Raw genomic sequence first — 16502 nt, 5'->3', positions numbered from 1 at the left:
GTAATAAGTTTTTAGTTATTAACTAAATAATATATAGAGCACGCTCTCTCTTTTTAGTGTATATTATGCTTATAAATCCGAGATTTCTAGCTTAGCACGCTTTCGAAAGTATCTTCATAACGAGACCCAGTCTTCGGCACACTACCTTGATTAGGCTCTAAGACATGCTTGATAAATATAATAAGACCTTTTGAATTAAAAACTTCTTCGCGCTGCATTTTGCGCCCTCAGCATGCTTACATTCCAATCAATTTCACCGCTCTTGCTTCATGCCCGCCCCCATTGCGCCCATCGCCATTCAAGTCCGATTCATGGAGAGCTCGGGATCTGATTTTGAATCTGAGTCGAACGCTCCAACATCTGAGATTAACTTCTCGGCCGAGGAGGCTGTAGAAGACGACCCGTTCATCCCCTCGGATTCCGAAATACGTCGTATATTTAACAGTGGTCGGATAACATGGAGTAAGCTCGCCGCCACGGCTGATCAGTTCGGTGACGACCTTTGGCCCCTAGATCTTATGCGACTATACGTTAGCCTCGACAATGTGCCTAGTCTTCCAGCTCGACTTCCGCGTAAGTAATTCTTATACGGCAGACCTCTTTGGCGTGTACCTCGACTTGAAGCCTACCGCAGCGATTGCCAAAGTATCGACCACGGGCTAGATTACCTTTACGAAAACGGATACGAGAGGAGTCCGAACGATGGTACACAAATCATCAGTGGAGGCTATATAACTATAGATATCATGGCCAAAGACCCACTGCAATGCGACGTAGACCACGACGGTTTGTCAAACTTTGTCGGTGTACCTGAGGTTGCTGAAACGCTTCTGGTTATGATATTGTGTTGGGCATATGTTTTAAGTGCAAGACTTTGCGAATCTTAGGATCGCAGGATTATCTACTCCAAGCATCATCTCCAACCGGTGGCTATAGGCACTTTCGACGATCCTAAAGCAATCAAACTGTGTGGAGCGTCCAAGGGCCTCGTTCGATGGCTTTGCGCTTTGTTAAGTCTAAGGCTCGGCTAGGGTGTTAATAACGACGGAGGGCTCCCGCCGTGGGCATTATGCCTGACGACCCGTCTTAGTATTGTGACGGACGATGGTACCCTTGACACCTTATCGGCTCCCGACTCAACAGAAGCAATGCATTTTATGATGGAGCTGTGTCGGCCTCCTGGCGTGGAAGTCCATAGTCAACATAATGACGGCATGCAGGGTGGAAGCTTAGCGCCATTTCACGCCGGGCTTTGCGCCGCCTTGATGCTGCCCTTTTATCGTTACACAGGCTTGCGTCCCCGACTGCCTTTTCCACGGCTCGCGTTTGAGAAGAAGAAAATGCCGAGGCACACGGATTTGCCCACGACCATTTAGACACTGTTGCTCGACCTTGGTTACTTTATGACTCTTAGCTTATATCCCTCTGGGGTTGGCTCTGTTCTTTGGAGTATCTTCTGGCAACCCGACGTGGACTGTAATCTTGTGAGCCCTTGGCTATTAGCCATTATGGTCGTTTTGGAACCAATGCTTTAATGCAAGTAAATTGGAAAACTGCTGAAACTCTTTGGCCTGCGGAGGCCTCGCGTCGCCTTCTGGTGGCTGGGCCTTTTCCTACTAGGAGATCTAAACACGATAAATTGGATCAGGCGCTATGCAAGGTCGCTCAATGAGCAGTACGGGCAAGCTACCTTATTAGCACCTAACCTAGCTGTCTCTACATGGACGGGCTTATAGCAGTCTTTCCTGGATGGCCATGACACTCAAGAGCGAGAGCGCTTTGTAGATACTGGTATGAAAACTGACGATCTGATATCCAACAGGAAGGTGCTTTGTTGCCGCTTCCACTTGCGGACATAGGATACCGGATCTAGAACTCTTGCATGGCGTCCATTTGGTCGCATGCCAAAGAGTATGGTTGAAGTCGACCTTTGGCCATACCTTGAAACTACTGTGTCACATAGCTACCATGCCTTTGTTTGGTATTCCGATGGTAGTCAGTACCCCCTTAGCTTAGGCTTTCGACGAGAGACCTCGAGGTATCTCCCGAATGTTCGCGATGATCTTGATCGATTCGAGGCTTCCGAATCCGTGTCTGAGGGCACACGCTCGTCAGAATGTAGTCTTGGGCCATCGAAAAGATCAACTTTGCAAATGATTGCCCATCTTGTCAAGGAATCGTGCGGGGATCGCAACTGGGCCAACTCTGGACTCGATGCAAGATGGCAACGGCCAAGTGGCTTGCAGGTTGGCGAGGCCTCGATTGAATCGAGCAACTAAAGCCACGTCAGAATGGCGCCGGATGCGATACAATCTTGACAATGGTCGAAATAAGTTTTCATGTTATTCTGTGGGCGCTACAAAGAATTCTCACCAGACTCATCAATGAATTCTGACGAATTCCCAGAGGGCACCTCCATGCCTCTCAATATAGCGTACTTCCGTCAGGCCTGACCGAAAATTGCCATTGTGTCCACCAGTCCAAGCTCTAGATCTAGTAGTAACTACTCCTTTGCTTGTATGTGAGATTCTCCCATCCATCCCACCTGGTGATGAACTTGAGCATGAAAATTCCACCACGAGTCATGGCCTGCTCTTGAATCCTTTAAAACAGGAATCACGCCGAGCAGACAAAGACGTTTGAGATACAGTGTCCAAGGGCTGGCCTGGGCTTGCGCGCGATGAACTGAACCATGCACGTATCTCTGAACCATCCCCTACGAACTCAGTGTCGCTGGGCGTAGGCGCGCCCAATAAGTGCGCACTACCTAGGCTGAATGGCACTTGGTGTTCGTCCAAAGTGTAATCAATGCCTCTTGGCCCCAAAGCCAGTCCTCAGGTCGACATCACAGACGTTGAGGAGGCGGGACAGACGCTTGTCCTCGAGCCTGGCGAGACAAAGCCCGTGGCCGTCATGCGCTGCCCAGCACGCCTGCCTGGCTCCAGCCGTGTCCAAGCTCGCCCGTCCAGATCATTGGCGTTGCGTAGCACAGCTTCAGTACGAGGAATGCCATGGGATTCCACGGACGTCCTCGTCGTCGCCGAATGACGGGGAGCTTGCGCGGCAGACGTGACCTCGATGCAAGCTCTGAGCATTGCAGTCTCAGGATACGATGCGGCCATTGCTGGTTTCGATGACTCGAGGGACACTGCACGACGTGAGCTGTTCTTCTCAGGATGAAGAGGCCTTGCCCATGACCGCTCGATTGCCGCTGAGGTGATCCCAGCGTCGTATTAGAGCTTGAGCCTACTTCTGTGAGCTTGGTGAAGGCTCACACTGGCAAGTCACGACATGGAGCATCTGGCCTTGCGCTCCACATCGCATCGCTCGGAGCGCATTGAACGATTGAACGTGCAGCAGAGCTGCGTCATTCAAGAACTCAAGTGAGATTTCCAAGGAGTGAGATCAATCGAAGCGACACGAAGACGTAACATGACCAGCGGTACTCTGTAGAACATGGAGTAATGAATTGGAGACTCGAGTCTAGTCCCGCCGGGTTTCATGGGTCGCATTGGCGCAATGAGACCCGAAAGCCGAAGGTCACGGCGCACGCTGGCCCTGCCTACCCCCAACGACGTTGCCAAAGTTGCCGTGTTCTAGAAAGTGGCAATCTTACAAGATTGTTCCAGAGTACCACACATTAATAGTTACTCTTATTTCTCTTCTCGACGAAGCGCATCAGGCTTCATGTTGACAGTCTCGATCCAAGCCATGACGCAGCTCTTATCGCCAGACCCGACGCTCACTATCGGAAGCCGCCCATTGGCCAACCTGACGTACAACTGGGTCCCCCAAGCTCCAGGCTCCAGCCCCTCCTCCACGTCTCTCCATCGTGACCCTCCTCCTCAAACCCTCTGCGGCACCAGCAATTGTCATAATGTAAACATACCGGCCGTTCCGCGTGACCGCGAGCATTCCGCAGTCCCCGCAAAGCACCCTTCTCAGTCGTCATGTGGCCTCTCATTCGTGGCTGGCCAACTTTGACGGCCAACACCATGCAATCGCCCCGAGCGTAGCCGCGCCCAGCCTATTCTTGCCAGTCCCACGCAAAGCGTCACTCTCGTGCAGACTGACTGGTCACAGCAAATGTGCCGCGCTGAACCGAGCGTCTGCCAGACTGGTATTGTATGATTGACTGGCTCTGGTGAGCAAGCGTCATGCTCTGCTTTAAGAGAGGTCTGGCGCCCTCGAGTGATGGGTGCTTGTCTTCCACTGCTCATTCATTGTCAGTGTCTTGTCTTTGATTGATCACTCACGTGTGTCCATGGTTCGGTAACAACACCAAGATGCTCAACGCCGTGACATTGACCGCCGGCCTCCTTGGCCTGGGCGTCTTCTACGTCCTGACCCTCGCTGTCTACCGGCTCTACTTCCACCCCCTCGCCAAGTATCCCGGCCCTCGCGTCGCCGCCCTCACCAACGCCTACCAGCTGTACCACGCATACCGCGGCGACCGCCATCTCGAGTTCTGGCGCCTGCACCAAAAGTACGGCCCCGTCGTGCGCTTCGGCCCCAACCACATCAGCTTCAACTCGCGCGCCGCCCTCAAGGACATTTACGGCTTCAAGAGCAACGTCCGCAAGAGCGAGTTCTACAATGCCTTTGCCCACCCCGTCGCCAACACGCACAACACTCGGGACAAGCAGGTCCACGCCCGCAAGAGGCGCGTCCTCAGCCAGGCCTTCTCGGACAGCGCCATGCGGGGCATTGAGCGCTACATCCTGCAGAACGTGCGCGCCTTCACCGAGCAGATCGGCGTGGGCGCCTCGGACGAGCGCAAGGGGTGGACGACGCCCAAGCTCATGAGCGACTGGTGTAACTACCTCGCCATGGACATTCTCGGTGACCTCTCGTACGGCAAGGCCTTCCACATGCTCGAGAAGCCTGACAACCGCTTTGCCCTCGGCCTCGTCGAGGCCGCCACCACCCGCCACCTCATCTGCGGCACCATGCCCGTCGTCGACAAGCTCAAGGTCGACAAGTTGCTCTTCCCCAAGCTCGCCGCCGGCCGCGCCCGCTACATGGCCTACAGCAAGGGCCAGCTCACCGAGCGCACCAAGCTGGGCGAGGACACGGACCGCCGCGACTTCTTCTACTACCTCCTCAAGGCGCGCGACCCGGAAACCGGCCAGGGCTTCAGTATCCCCGAGCTGTGGGCCGAGTCCAACCTGCTCATCATCGCCGGCTCCGACACCACCTCGACCGCCATGGCCGCCACCCTCTTCTACCTCGTCCGCAGCGAGCACGCCCTGCGCAAGGTCACCGACGAGGTCCGTCGCGCCTTTTCCGACGTCGAGGAGATTGTCCAGGGCCCCGCCCTCGCCTCCTGCACCTACCTCCGCGCCTGCATCGACGAGGCCATGCGCCTCTCCCCCTCGGTCGGCGGCATCCTCCCCCGCGAGGTCCTCCCCGGCGGCGCCCGGGTCGACGGTCACGATATACCCGCCGGCACCGTCGTCGGTGTCCCCCACTACACCATCCACCACAACGAGGAGTACTACCCGGACCCCTTCAGCTACAACCCGGAGCGCTGGCAGCCGGGCGCCAAGTCGATCCAGAACGGCGCCCTCGTCACCGAAGACGCCGTCGCCGTCGCCCAGAGCGCCTTCTGCCCCTTTAGTGTCGGACCACGCGGCTGCATCGGCAAGGGTCTTGCTTATGTCGAGATGAGCACCACCCTGGCCAGGACCATCTACCTGTATGATATGCGTCGCGCGGTGGGCGCGCGGGATCCGGGTGAGGGCCAGGTGGGTGCTGAGTTTGGCAGACACAGGCCAAGCGAATTCCAGCTCGTGGATACGTTTACGAGTGCCAAGCAGGGGCCTCTGATTGAGTTTAGAAAGGCGCAGCAGGACTAAAAAAAGGTGAAAGAGTAGGGAAGCGCGTGGCGAGCCAGTTATGGCTGCGCGATTATGAATGATGAAGCACATGCATGCATGGTGTCTTGTTCTGATCTTGTGTATCTTGGGCAACGGCCACCCAGGGAGGGTGTTTCAATCTCGGCATTCGCCAGTCTAGCAAGTAATTAGCTGAATATCTCATGATGATGGGTCAGTTCACGTGCCAATCAGTCTGAGGTTCTCTTCGTCATGTCCTGGGCCCTTGATTCGTGACCATGTGATCGTCGGCACTTGTACTGGCGCGCCAGTCAGATGCCGGCGCATCTCCTCCAAACAAGCACCCGGCCACAAGCGAGCCAGTGAGTGCGACGAGAGAGCGTATCGACCCCATAAATCAACGTCCTGCTCGGCAAGCCCCGGTGCGGGGGGTCCGGGGTATGGGGATGTATGTGCCTGAAGCTCGGCATTGAGTATCTTCGTCTGGAGCGGGAGATGAGGAGATCCAACAGCCCATCGCGGTTCTTCTTCTATTGTCGTTTCGCATGGAAGCCATCATGGGCAGATCACAATGGATTGTATGATACAAGCAAGTGTAAATTTTATTCTCTCTGTCTCAAGGGGAATATCGAGCGGTTATACTTACTGGACTAGATGCCTCCAGTCTCCCCAACTCGACAGCACGCTGCAAGGGGCACTGCTACCCTCCATACTCGCACATTCTCCCGATGCCCGATGTGGATTCGAGCGATGATACTCTGATCCTCCTTCCCCTCGGGGTAGCGCACCGAAGAACGGGGTCGTCATCGCACATTACTGCGTCGGCGAGGACCCTTCTTTGGGAGGGCCGCGCAAATATAAAAATGTCCCAACGACGCACGAGCCAGAGACGAGCTCTTCAGCTCCCCAGACTACTCCCATCCAACTCCCCATCATGCTGTCCCAGTCTCTCCCCCTTCTGGCCCTGGCCGCCACAGCCTTGGGCTTCCCCGATCTCCCCTTCAAGACATCCGGCTCTGAGATCATCACCTCCAAGAACACCCCCATCAAGGTCGCCGGGACTAACTGGCCGGGCCACAACGATGTCATGGTCCCCGAGGGTCTGCAGTACCGCTCCATCAAGGGCATTGTCTCGGACCTCAAGTCGACGGGCATGAACGTGATCCGCCTCACCTACGCCATCGAGATGATCGATCAGCTGCTGGACGAGAACAAGTCCGACCTGCAGTCCGCCTTTGTCGACGCCCTCGGCGAGACGGAGGGCATGGCCGTCCTCCAACAGGTCCTCGCGAACAACCCCGAGTTCAGCGCGACGAGCTCCCGGCTGGACGTCTACGACGCCATCGTCGAGGAGCTGAACGCCCAGGGGATCTACGTCAACCTCGACAACCACATCTCCAGCGGCGAGTGGTGCTGCAGCTCCAGCGACGGCAACACCTGGTGGGGAGACGAGTACTTTGACGCGGACAAGTGGCTTCGCGGTCTGGCCTACATGGCTGATCACGTAGGTTCTCACCTTTTCTAAACCTTCCACCCCGATCGACTAACACGCACCAGGGCAAGGCATGGCCAAACCTCATGTCCATGTCGCTGCGCAACGAGCTGCGCGAGCCAAGCAACAACGCGACCCTCCTCGAGACGTACAACTGGCAGACGTGGTACAAGTACGTACGCGAGGGCGCCCAGGCCATCGGCGACGCCAACCCAGACCCGCTCATCATCCTCTCCGGGCTCAACTACGACACGACCCTGCAGCCCGTCGTGCGCGGGAAGCCCCTGACGCCAGGCGACGAGGTCTTCTCGTTCGACGACTTCCCCGCCGACAAGATCGTTTTTGAGCTGCACAACTACAACACCGAGGCCACCAACTGCGGCGACATCACCGGGGCGCTGTACAATGGCGGCGCGCAGGCCATGGTGCCGGACGACGAGACCACGGTCAACGCAGCGCCCGTTCTCATCACCGAGTTTGGCTTTGACCAGACCGAGTACCAGGGCGTGTACGCGACCTGCCTCGCCGACTGGATGCCCGACAACACGGCCGGCTGGATGCAGTGGGTCGTCGCCGGCAGCTACTATATCCGCAGCGGCACACCTGACTACGAGGAGACGTGGGCGCTGTACGACCATGAGTGGCAGAGCTGGAGGGTGCCCGAGTATGTGGAGGGCATCTTTAGCGACTCGATTGCGGCGACGCTGGCGGACAATGCGTGAAGGCGTGTCTGGGCGTGAACACGTAGAGTACTTGTGGTGTCAGTTATAGAGCAAGCTACCGTACATTTACTCCGTACTCACTCGACAAGATTAGTGCTATCTTAGCTACCTTGACGGTGTCGATTGATGGGCCAGTCGTGCTCTTTGGTTACAACCATGGCTGAAAGCTATCTCTGAATGCGAATGCAAATTGTGACACTCTCAAAGATGCAATGCTTGAGATGCGCGTCAAAGCAAAACGACGAGCTCTGCCGTCTTTGCGCCGTCTCCTCCAGAAGCCAAGCTTCAACCCTGGGACTTAACATCGCTGAAGAGGAACTCTCCACCCGCCTCGACAATCTGCTCAATGGCCTGCTCCTGGACCTCCTCCATCACCTCGACGTTTTCTCACGTCCCAACGACAACTGAATGGCAGACCCTTCCGTCACCAAAAATGAGCCAATGATACAATTCCTTTCCATTCTCCTGCTTAGACTCTCAGACGAACAAACCAACATTCTGTCTTCCGCAATGCCCCTGAAATCGATCGCGTCCTTGAGCGCTCTTCGTTTGTTTGGATCATCGAGCAGACCAGCCTTGATGAGCGATTCGCGCACGCTTTGGTGGTACGCTTCGTACTGACTTCAGCGAGATCTCGAATGCTCAGCCGGAAAGGCCTCTTGATAGCTTCTCTTGTTTGAAGTGAACCGCTGGTTGAATTCGGAAACGGCCATTATAGCTGGTGGCGAGATAGCTTGAACCGATTGTACTTTGGAGATGGCAGCAACGCGCAGCTGAACGATGAGAGGCGGCGTGAAAAGATGAGCGGCCTACGTAAGTTATGTGCTATGGACGAGTCCCTGTGCCAATAATAAAGTCGCCAGCGCTGGTCTGTCTTGGTAGGAAATATCCTTATCGAGGGTAGTGCTAATGCCGTACTCTCTTAGTCTGCGGCATTGACGCCTCTCTTTTCAGTGGCAGGTTTGAAATCTTGCGCGACAGCCTTGGAGGACCGGTCAATGACAGCATCGACACCGAAGGTCTTCATTACCGGCTTCAGCAACATCCAACCCCGAGACCGTTCCCAATCCATCGCAACCGGCCATCATCTTCTTACACTCCCAGGCCCGGTATTGACTTCTACGCTCGAACAAAAGGATGCTTCTGCGCTCGAAAAAAAGGACTCCTCCAACCGGATTTTCTCCCTCCCTCTGGCTCCCACCAAGGTCACGCGAGAAATCGTGCGACGTCCCTAACGGTCACCATGACTGAAGTTTCGGCCACCCGCCTGTATCTAGGCAATCTCCCACGCGAAGAAGCTACCAAGACTGATATCCAAAGCGTTGTGTTGTATGAAAGCGGATCGGGTTACTGACATTGCGTTGATCGCACAATGAATCTGGTCACGCTCGTAATGGTGTTCCCGGATGAGTGTGAAATTAATGCCGATGTCTCGTCCGTGGCAAACGAAAGACCAACGGGATCGCGGTGTCGGGACACGTGGACAGACGTAGAGTACTTGTAGTGTTAGTCATAGAGAAAGCTACCGTACATGTACTCCGTACATATACTCACTCGAAAAAATCAGTGCTATGGATGAGTGCTTGTGCTAATAATGTCGCCAGTGCTGGTCTGTCTTGGACCGAAGGTGCTCTCCTTCGTGACCCAACCGGGCGTAAGGAAGGTGGCAAGGCCACACTGGTCCTACCGGGCAATCAAGGGCCACTGGGCACTGCAAGAGCTCTGGTGGGTGTCAATTTAGCTTACCTGAGAGGAGGGCATCCTCTTCTCGAATCCATCATCATCACAGCCTCCAAAATGAACTACATTGGCCCCAACACTTTCTCCCTCCACGCCCCTTACTTTTGTTTTCAAAGACCCAGTCTCTCCCGGGTTTCTCGACCTCGGATCTAGTGGCCCGTTCATAATACCGAAGCGACGTCGACGAAGTCCACTTGTTGCACCGTCTATCACCAAAAAGAGGCGACAATATCGCAGTGAAGCTTTCGACACAGGGTCACAGACCCGCCTGCCTTCAATCTCATGGCAGCTTCAAATGCCAACATGAACGAGCCTCCTCCTCCCAGACAGCCAACTGGGCAAGAAGCGAGGAGATACTATTGGGGCCTTCCTTCGGATATCAGGGGCTCTTCTCATCACACGATCCTCCACGACTCCCTGGGACATTCCCCATCAAGATTGGAGATTTCGAAGATCAGCATACGCAGTCACTTGTACTGCTGTCAGCTTGATCAGTGCTGATCGAGAGCACATGCCACAGTAGAACGCGGCCCAAGGGGTCGTTGATCAATGCCTGGATACCCTCCGGGACCGGGAGTTTGGGGTCAACAACGTGGAATGCGAGATGATGGCAACATCTTGGTTTACTCTAACCGACGCGAGTATATTGAGAGTACCATAGAGGATCACAGCAAATTCATATCCTTCCCTGGTGCCGTAATCGATTCGGCCGACAACACCAGGAATGAACAGCGGGAAGGTCTTTTGCTAGCGGATCGTGGATTCGGAATATCAATCGTCAATTAGATCGCCGATTCAGTCAAAATACTTGTCATCTTGCTGAGCCGTTCAATTCTCGGTGAATTTCTCCATTTCTCTCCTAGTGAGGTACACCCGGGTCCACAGACACTTGTCCTAAAGTCCGCATAGGGCTGTAGAGTTATTATCGAGTGAGCATGGATACGGTATTGGCACTACCCTTAATAAAGATATTGCCTACTGAGACAGATTAAGTGAGTATAGTATTAGCATACCTCTTAATAGGATATTACCTACTAAGATAGACTCTCTAAGTACGGTATTGGCACTATCCTTGATTAAGATATTGCCCACTAAGACAGACACTCTAAGTATAGTATTGGCACTATCCTTAATCAAGATATTGCCTCCTAAGACAGACACTCTAAGTATAGTATTGGCACTATCCTTAATCAAGATATTGCCTACTAAGACAGACACTCTAAGTATAGTATTGGCACTACCCTTGATAAGGATATTGCCTACCAAGACAGACCAGCTCTGAGTACGGTATCCGGGAATTAAACGGCTTAGCAAGGTAACAAGTAAGTATTGCAACTATTCCGGCGATCTAATCAACGATTGAGATTTCGAAACCACGATCCGCCATCATACCAAAAACACCCTCCAGATGAGTCATATAAGTGATATCGCTCACCCCATCATATCCTTCACCGCTGGTCAGCATACCCACAGGTCTGCCATCCAGATTCCACACCACAGCACCAGAGTCGCCACGCTTAGAGAACCGAGTAGCCTTGTCGCTATTCAACTGATCATCCGGAAGGCCGACAATAAAATACTCTTCAGAAATGTGCTCTGGCCCGACTGGCCTGCGGGTTACCGCCTTGAAGTCGTTGCAGTAGCCGAAGGTCAATCCTGTGGCAGCACCATATTTCCCGAGGACGTATTGCCTCGATTCTGGGTTGCGGGACAATAGGGAGTCATGCTCAGCCATAATACCCCGGCGAAGCTCGGACTTTGGGAGTATTGAGCTTTGGAGTTGCATGGAACTCTTCTTGTGCAGGGTTGGGTCGACAGCTTTGAGAGTTGCCATGCCCACCACATTGTCCCAGAACAGTGGAATAAGATTCCACTGATGGCCAGCCTCAACCTTGTCCTCAAAGATTTCGAGAAGAGCCCAATCGCTGATTGTTTTTCTGCCCTCGTCGAGGCCGATTGGAGGTGTGTAAAGGACACGGCCCAGAGTTCTAACGGATCGAGGCTCGAAGGGTCTGGTGTAATCCCTTAGTATACTGTTGATGCTCAGAGCGGCCTTCGCAATCTGTGTCTGAAACTTGAAACGTCTGATGCGAGGCTCCATTGGTACACAAGCTTGGTGCTCCTCGCTATCCGACCATCCCGCCTTACGAAGGCCATCTTCGAGTCTAACAATCCGATCGGACTGTTCCGCGATAGAGTGGTCAATCTTCTCAATCCACTCGTGGAGGTACTTGGCCGAGGGCAGATGGACATCGTACCGCATTGTGACCGGATCGAACTCGGACTTCGATCTAGATTGCACGCAATGGTTGCAGGTTAATGCAGCAATAAAGCTGACATCCTCTGTCTCGATCAATCCGGGGGAGACAACTTCTCTCTCCTGCTTCGTCATAAATTGCCACTTTGACAGCCACAGCTCGGTTGGCCTCTTTGTGATCCGGACAGTGAGCCCTAACGTGTCAGTGCTATTCCTAGTGTTGTCGGCCGAGTCGATTGCGGCACCAGGGAAGGGTATGAATTTGCTGAAATCTACTGTGGTACGCTCAGCATGCTTTGCATTCAGCGCCTCAAGTTTGGCAGGTGCCTCAGGGTTGGTTAGAGGAAACCAAGATGTTGCCATCATCTCGCATTCCACGTTATTGATCCCAAACTCCCAGTCCCGGAGTGTATCGAGGCATTGATCAACGACCCCTCGCCGCTTGGGCCACGTTCCACTGTGGCATGTGTTCTTCATCAACACTGATCAGCAATACAAGTGACTGCGTATGCTGATCTTCAAAGTCTCCAATCTTGATTGGGAAAAACGACAGCCATCGGATCGCTTTCCCGTCTAGGCACGAGATGATTCGAGACTTTAGCGGGCATTGCCATGCTGCGGCCAAAGCATCGTGCCGCCCCGCTGGAATCAACGACTTGTAGTAGCGGGGCATGTCCCAGGGAGTCGTGGAGGATCGTGCGATGAGAAGAGGCTGCGAAGGAAGGCCCCAGTAGTATCTCCTCACTTCTTGTCTAGTTGGCTGTCTGGGTCCTGTAGGAGGACGAAGTTCGGTCATGTTGGCATCTGAAGCTGCCATGTTGAAGGGAGGCGGGTCTTTGTCGGAAACTACACTGCGATATTGTGTCGAAACTTCAATGCGATATTGCCACCCTTTTTATAGAAGAAGAAAGAGCCAGGCGACGGGGCGCTTCCCCATTGTTTTGTCCATGAAGCTGCCTAAGGTACTAGTTGAATTCAACTGGCCGAAGGTTGTGTGCCTCCGGTATGACTCAAATTAAGCTCTCTCTTATGATCAAGAGAGTAACTCCCGGTCCCGGAGGGTATCGAGGCATTGATCAACGACCCCTTGGCCCACATTCCAGTGGCATGTGCTCTCGATCAACACTGATCAGCTGATAGTAATACAAGTGACTGCGTATGGTATTAGCACTACCCTTGACAAGGATATTGCCTGCTAAGACAGACCAGTGAGTACGGTATCATGATGCTCGTGAATATGACGGTTAGCTATAGACGGTGAGAGTCACGTCAGTCTCGATAACATAGCTCACATCCTTCGATTTTTGACTCGGGACCATAAGTAAGTTAGCAAATTATGCCTGCGCATGACGACGTTGCCAGAGTGGCCTTTGCTTTGTCTTTGAGGAGGACTATTCTGGTGCGAAGTCAAAGGCGCTCAGCTCTACCCGGCCTTAGCAGAGGCGGGCCGGTTCTCCACTAAAAAGTGTTAGCGCCAACCGCGTCCAGCTCAGGCGTCGCGAGGCTGAGCTTTTTGTGACCGACCTTCGTCGCATCAGCACTCAATAACCTCACCTCTGCATCAACCAACCTTTTATAACCTGGCTCTCTCAAACATCAATCTCCACGCGAACGACATAAGAGCGGCGACATGACGTAGCGAGTTATCGACCCATACCTTCGGCGCGCCGCATACGAGTACCAGTCCCAGTTCCTCGACCCCAGCGACACAATGAAATGCACGTTCTTTCAGCAAGGGAGGTGCAGATTTGGCAGTATGTCTGGCCAACTGGTGCTTGCTGGGATAGGGGGCCTGACTGACGGTCGCTAGACCAGTGCAAGAACGAGCATGATCAAGACTCGAGCCGCCAGACGCAGAACCGAGGAAATCCATTCAGCCCCCTCGGAAACGATGCCAACCAAGACAAGTACGGTATGTCGAATCCGATTGCCTAAATGCAATTGAAGAAACAAGAAAGAGCCTAACGCAGCAGCAGCCAAGTACAGAATCAATCACGAAAACGTACGCGTAGACCTCCAACAAGAATCGCCGTCATGGATTCTCTCCGCGTACGGTCCCGGCCGCGATGCGCCAGAACAATTATTCGGAGGATACCCGCGCGAGCAGAGCTTCGAGGAGCTGAGGCTTCATTACTACGTCTCGGAGGCCAATGGGCAGGGCCAGGCTGCGGTTCGTTCTCCCTATACATGCTAGACCAGACCAGTGCTGACAGTCCCGCGCCTCCAGATCCAACAAGCTCAGGAGCTTTATAAGAATGCTGAGGAACAGATGAAGACGGCAGCAACCAATATCACCGAAGCCTGCAACTTTATTGTCGCGGCAGAGGACAAACACCCCAATCGACACGACATCTGCCAGCAATTCTCCACGGGCGCCCCATTCGGCGTCTTTGAGGTCGGCAAACAAAGGGCCGCCAATGCAGGGGGCCAAGCTCCCGTCAACCCCTTTGCGACTGGAAATGCGCCGCCTTCTAGTTTCGGCGCAGCAGGCGCACAAGCAGGGGCCTCTCCCTTTGCAACCACAGGCAATGCACCCGCCGGATCGTCAGGCAGTGGCTTTGGGCAGACATCGTCACTAGGTCAGCAGGCGAATCCGTTTGGGTCTGCTTCTGGAGGGAGCACCTTTGGACAGCCAAGTCAATCCACATCGACATTCGGACAGCCGTCCCAGCTGGGTGCTAAGGTCAACCCTTTTGCTGGCGCAGCTCCAGCCAGTAGGTTTGGGCAGGCATCTGCGCCTCCAGCGACGGGCGCCTCAGGATTCGGACAGCCGAGTCAACTTGGCGCACAGCCTAGTCCTTTCGCTGCTGCGTCGGGAAGTACCTTCGGCCAGCCATCACAGCAGGCGAACCAAGCGTCGCCTTTTGGTCAAGCGTCCGCGCCACCAGCAGCACAAGCGTCACCCTTTGGACAGGCGTCCACGACACCGGCCTCGTCGCCGTTTGGGCAAACAAATCAAGCAAATGCCGGCGGCTCCGGGTTTGGCCAAGTTGGTCAACTCGGCGCCAAGGTGAACCCCTTTGCGCCCACGTCAACGGCGCCCGCCACAAATACAGCGCCTAGCCCATTTGCGACAACGACGAGTCAGCAGCCTCAGGACCAGAACAGGGTGAATCCCTTTGGTCAAGCATCAAGCCAGCAGACCGCTGCGAATCCGTTCGCCGCTACTTCGAGCAATCAGGCCAGCAATACCCCCTTTGGCCAGCCTTCACAACTGGGTGCCAAGCCCAGCCCCTTTGCCGCTACAACCACCCAGACCAATACCAACAATAATGCCATCAACCCGTTCAGCTCACAAGCTTCAACCGGAGCCTCAGCTGCCGCTCAACCCGCCACGACCACTGCTCCAGCAAACCCCTATCCACCCGGTAGTGCCAGGCAACATCCACCGCTGGAGAGCTACACCACCAAGACAGCCACCGGCCGTCTCAACACATTCCGCAACAACCAGGTCACGTACAATGAGCAGAACCAGCCAGGCTATGTGACGCCCAGTGGTGCGTGGACGAAGATCTGGTTTCCCGACGGTCCGCCTGGCTTCAACAAGGATACGATGCTTGACATGGAGGCGTACGACGAGGACAGCAAGAAGCAGTGGAAGGCATTTGCGGAAACGGGCGAGTTCGAGGGAGGCGTTATGCCCGAGCTGCCGCCACCGCGTGATTGCGTACTGTGGAATTTCTAGATTAGGATGCGACTGGCGTTACGTGCGGAACCATTCATGAACATTGCAGGAAAGGCATGTATATCACAATTGAACAAGAACACACAAATCGCACCAAATGCGTCTTTGAATTTTTTATTTTCTACCAATCAAGGCATAGCCGAGCCTCGTATCCGTAGCTCCGACCATTCCTTGTCCGGGGTTGTGCGACCAGCCACGCTGCACTTAAGCAGCAATGGTGACCTCGACCTCGACACCAGCATCAATGTTGACAATGATCTGCTTGACGACCTCGGTGGGGGCGGTCAAGTCGATGAGGCGCTTGTGGATGCGCATCTCGAAGCAGTCCCAGGTCTTGGAGCCCTCACCGCAGGGGGTCTTGCGGGTGGTGACCTTGAGGGTCTTGGTGGGCAGGCGGACGGGGCCCTTGAAGCGGAGGTCCTTGCTCTTGGCGCGGTCGAGGATCTCCTGCGAGACCTTCTCGAGGGTCTGCACCTTGCGGGAGGAGAGGGTGATGCGGATCTTGTGGGACTTCTGTTGACGGGAGGTTAGAATAGTGTCACGACAAGAGTGAGATAGGAAGAAACGTACGGGGGCATCACCGCCCTGGTCCTTCTCGCCCTTCTGGTAGGAAGACATGATGTGTGATTCGGTGGTGGTGATTGGAAATATCTCTTCACGACTCGAACGTGGTGTTGCGGCAAAGTGATGAAGAGTGGGTTGGTAGAGGCAAAGGGGAAAAGTTTCGCGATGCGAGAATGAATTTCGTGGGATGCCCGATTGTGTGCGC

At 54.4% G+C, this 16502-nt stretch overlaps 7 protein-coding genes across 7 annotated transcripts; 5 read left to right on the top strand and 2 right to left on the bottom strand.

Moving 5' to 3' along the window:
* Positions 1-141: 141 nt before the first annotated feature.
* Positions 142-762, top strand: F5Z01DRAFT_329072 (uncharacterized protein). Its single transcript, XM_046259102.1, has one exon. It carries the CDS (start codon positions 270-272, stop codon positions 579-581), a length of 312 nt encoding a protein of 103 aa, XP_046114947.1. The 5' UTR covers positions 142-269; the 3' UTR covers positions 582-762.
* An 871-nt stretch (positions 763-1633) lies between these two features.
* Positions 1634-2330, top strand: F5Z01DRAFT_329056 (uncharacterized protein). The gene has a single exon (XM_046259101.1). It carries the CDS (start codon positions 1902-1904, stop codon positions 2277-2279), a length of 378 nt encoding a protein of 125 aa, XP_046114946.1. The 5' UTR covers positions 1634-1901; the 3' UTR covers positions 2280-2330.
* Positions 2331-3889: 1559 nt separating this feature from the next.
* F5Z01DRAFT_329028 (cytochrome P450) lies at positions 3890-6109 on the top strand. Its single transcript, XM_046259099.1, has 2 exons — positions 3890-4176; positions 4231-6109. The coding sequence occupies exon 2, from the start codon at positions 4287-4289 to the stop codon at positions 5856-5858; it is 1572 nt and encodes a 523-aa protein (XP_046114945.1). The 5' UTR covers positions 3890-4176; positions 4231-4286; the 3' UTR covers positions 5859-6109.
* A 460-nt stretch (positions 6110-6569) lies between these two features.
* Positions 6570-8140, top strand: F5Z01DRAFT_329048 (glycoside hydrolase family 5 protein). The gene is made up of 2 exons (XM_046259100.1): positions 6570-7341; positions 7395-8140. The coding sequence occupies exons 1-2, from the start codon at positions 6772-6774 to the stop codon at positions 8049-8051; spliced, it is 1227 nt and encodes a 408-aa protein (XP_046114944.1). The 5' UTR covers positions 6570-6771; the 3' UTR covers positions 8052-8140.
* A 2999-nt stretch (positions 8141-11139) lies between these two features.
* Positions 11140-13201, bottom strand: F5Z01DRAFT_693339 (uncharacterized protein; the record flags this gene model as incomplete). Its single annotated transcript, XM_046266214.1, has 2 exons — positions 12500-13201; positions 11140-12441 (listed from the first exon to the last, which is right to left on the bottom strand). The coding sequence occupies exons 1-2, from the start codon at positions 12863-12865 to the stop codon at positions 11140-11142; spliced, it is 1668 nt and encodes a 555-aa protein (XP_046114943.1). The 5' UTR covers positions 12866-13201.
* A 260-nt stretch (positions 13202-13461) lies between these two features.
* F5Z01DRAFT_664425 (uncharacterized protein) lies at positions 13462-15856 on the top strand. The gene is made up of 4 exons (XM_046264102.1): positions 13462-13802; positions 13859-13960; positions 14025-14218; positions 14276-15856. Exons 1-4 carry the CDS (start codon positions 13760-13762, stop codon positions 15731-15733), a joined length of 1797 nt encoding a protein of 598 aa, XP_046114942.1. The 5' UTR covers positions 13462-13759; the 3' UTR covers positions 15734-15856.
* F5Z01DRAFT_664422 (40S ribosomal protein S20) lies at positions 15822-16435 on the bottom strand. The gene is made up of 2 exons (XM_046264101.1): positions 16304-16435; positions 15822-16246 (listed from the first exon to the last, which is right to left on the bottom strand). The coding sequence occupies exons 1-2, from the start codon at positions 16349-16351 to the stop codon at positions 15938-15940; spliced, it is 357 nt and encodes a 118-aa protein (XP_046114941.1). The 5' UTR covers positions 16352-16435; the 3' UTR covers positions 15822-15937.
* Between the last annotated feature and the right edge of the window lie 67 nt (positions 16436-16502).

The sequence above is a fragment of the Emericellopsis atlantica genome, assembly GCF_019669845.1.
Source record: "Emericellopsis atlantica unplaced genomic scaffold F5Z01scaffold_30, whole genome shotgun sequence".
NCBI lineage: Eukaryota > Fungi > Ascomycota > Sordariomycetes > Hypocreales > Bionectriaceae > Emericellopsis > Emericellopsis atlantica.
Note: the sequence above shows the minus strand (reverse complement) of the source record. Positions and strands in the feature narration are given on the sequence as shown.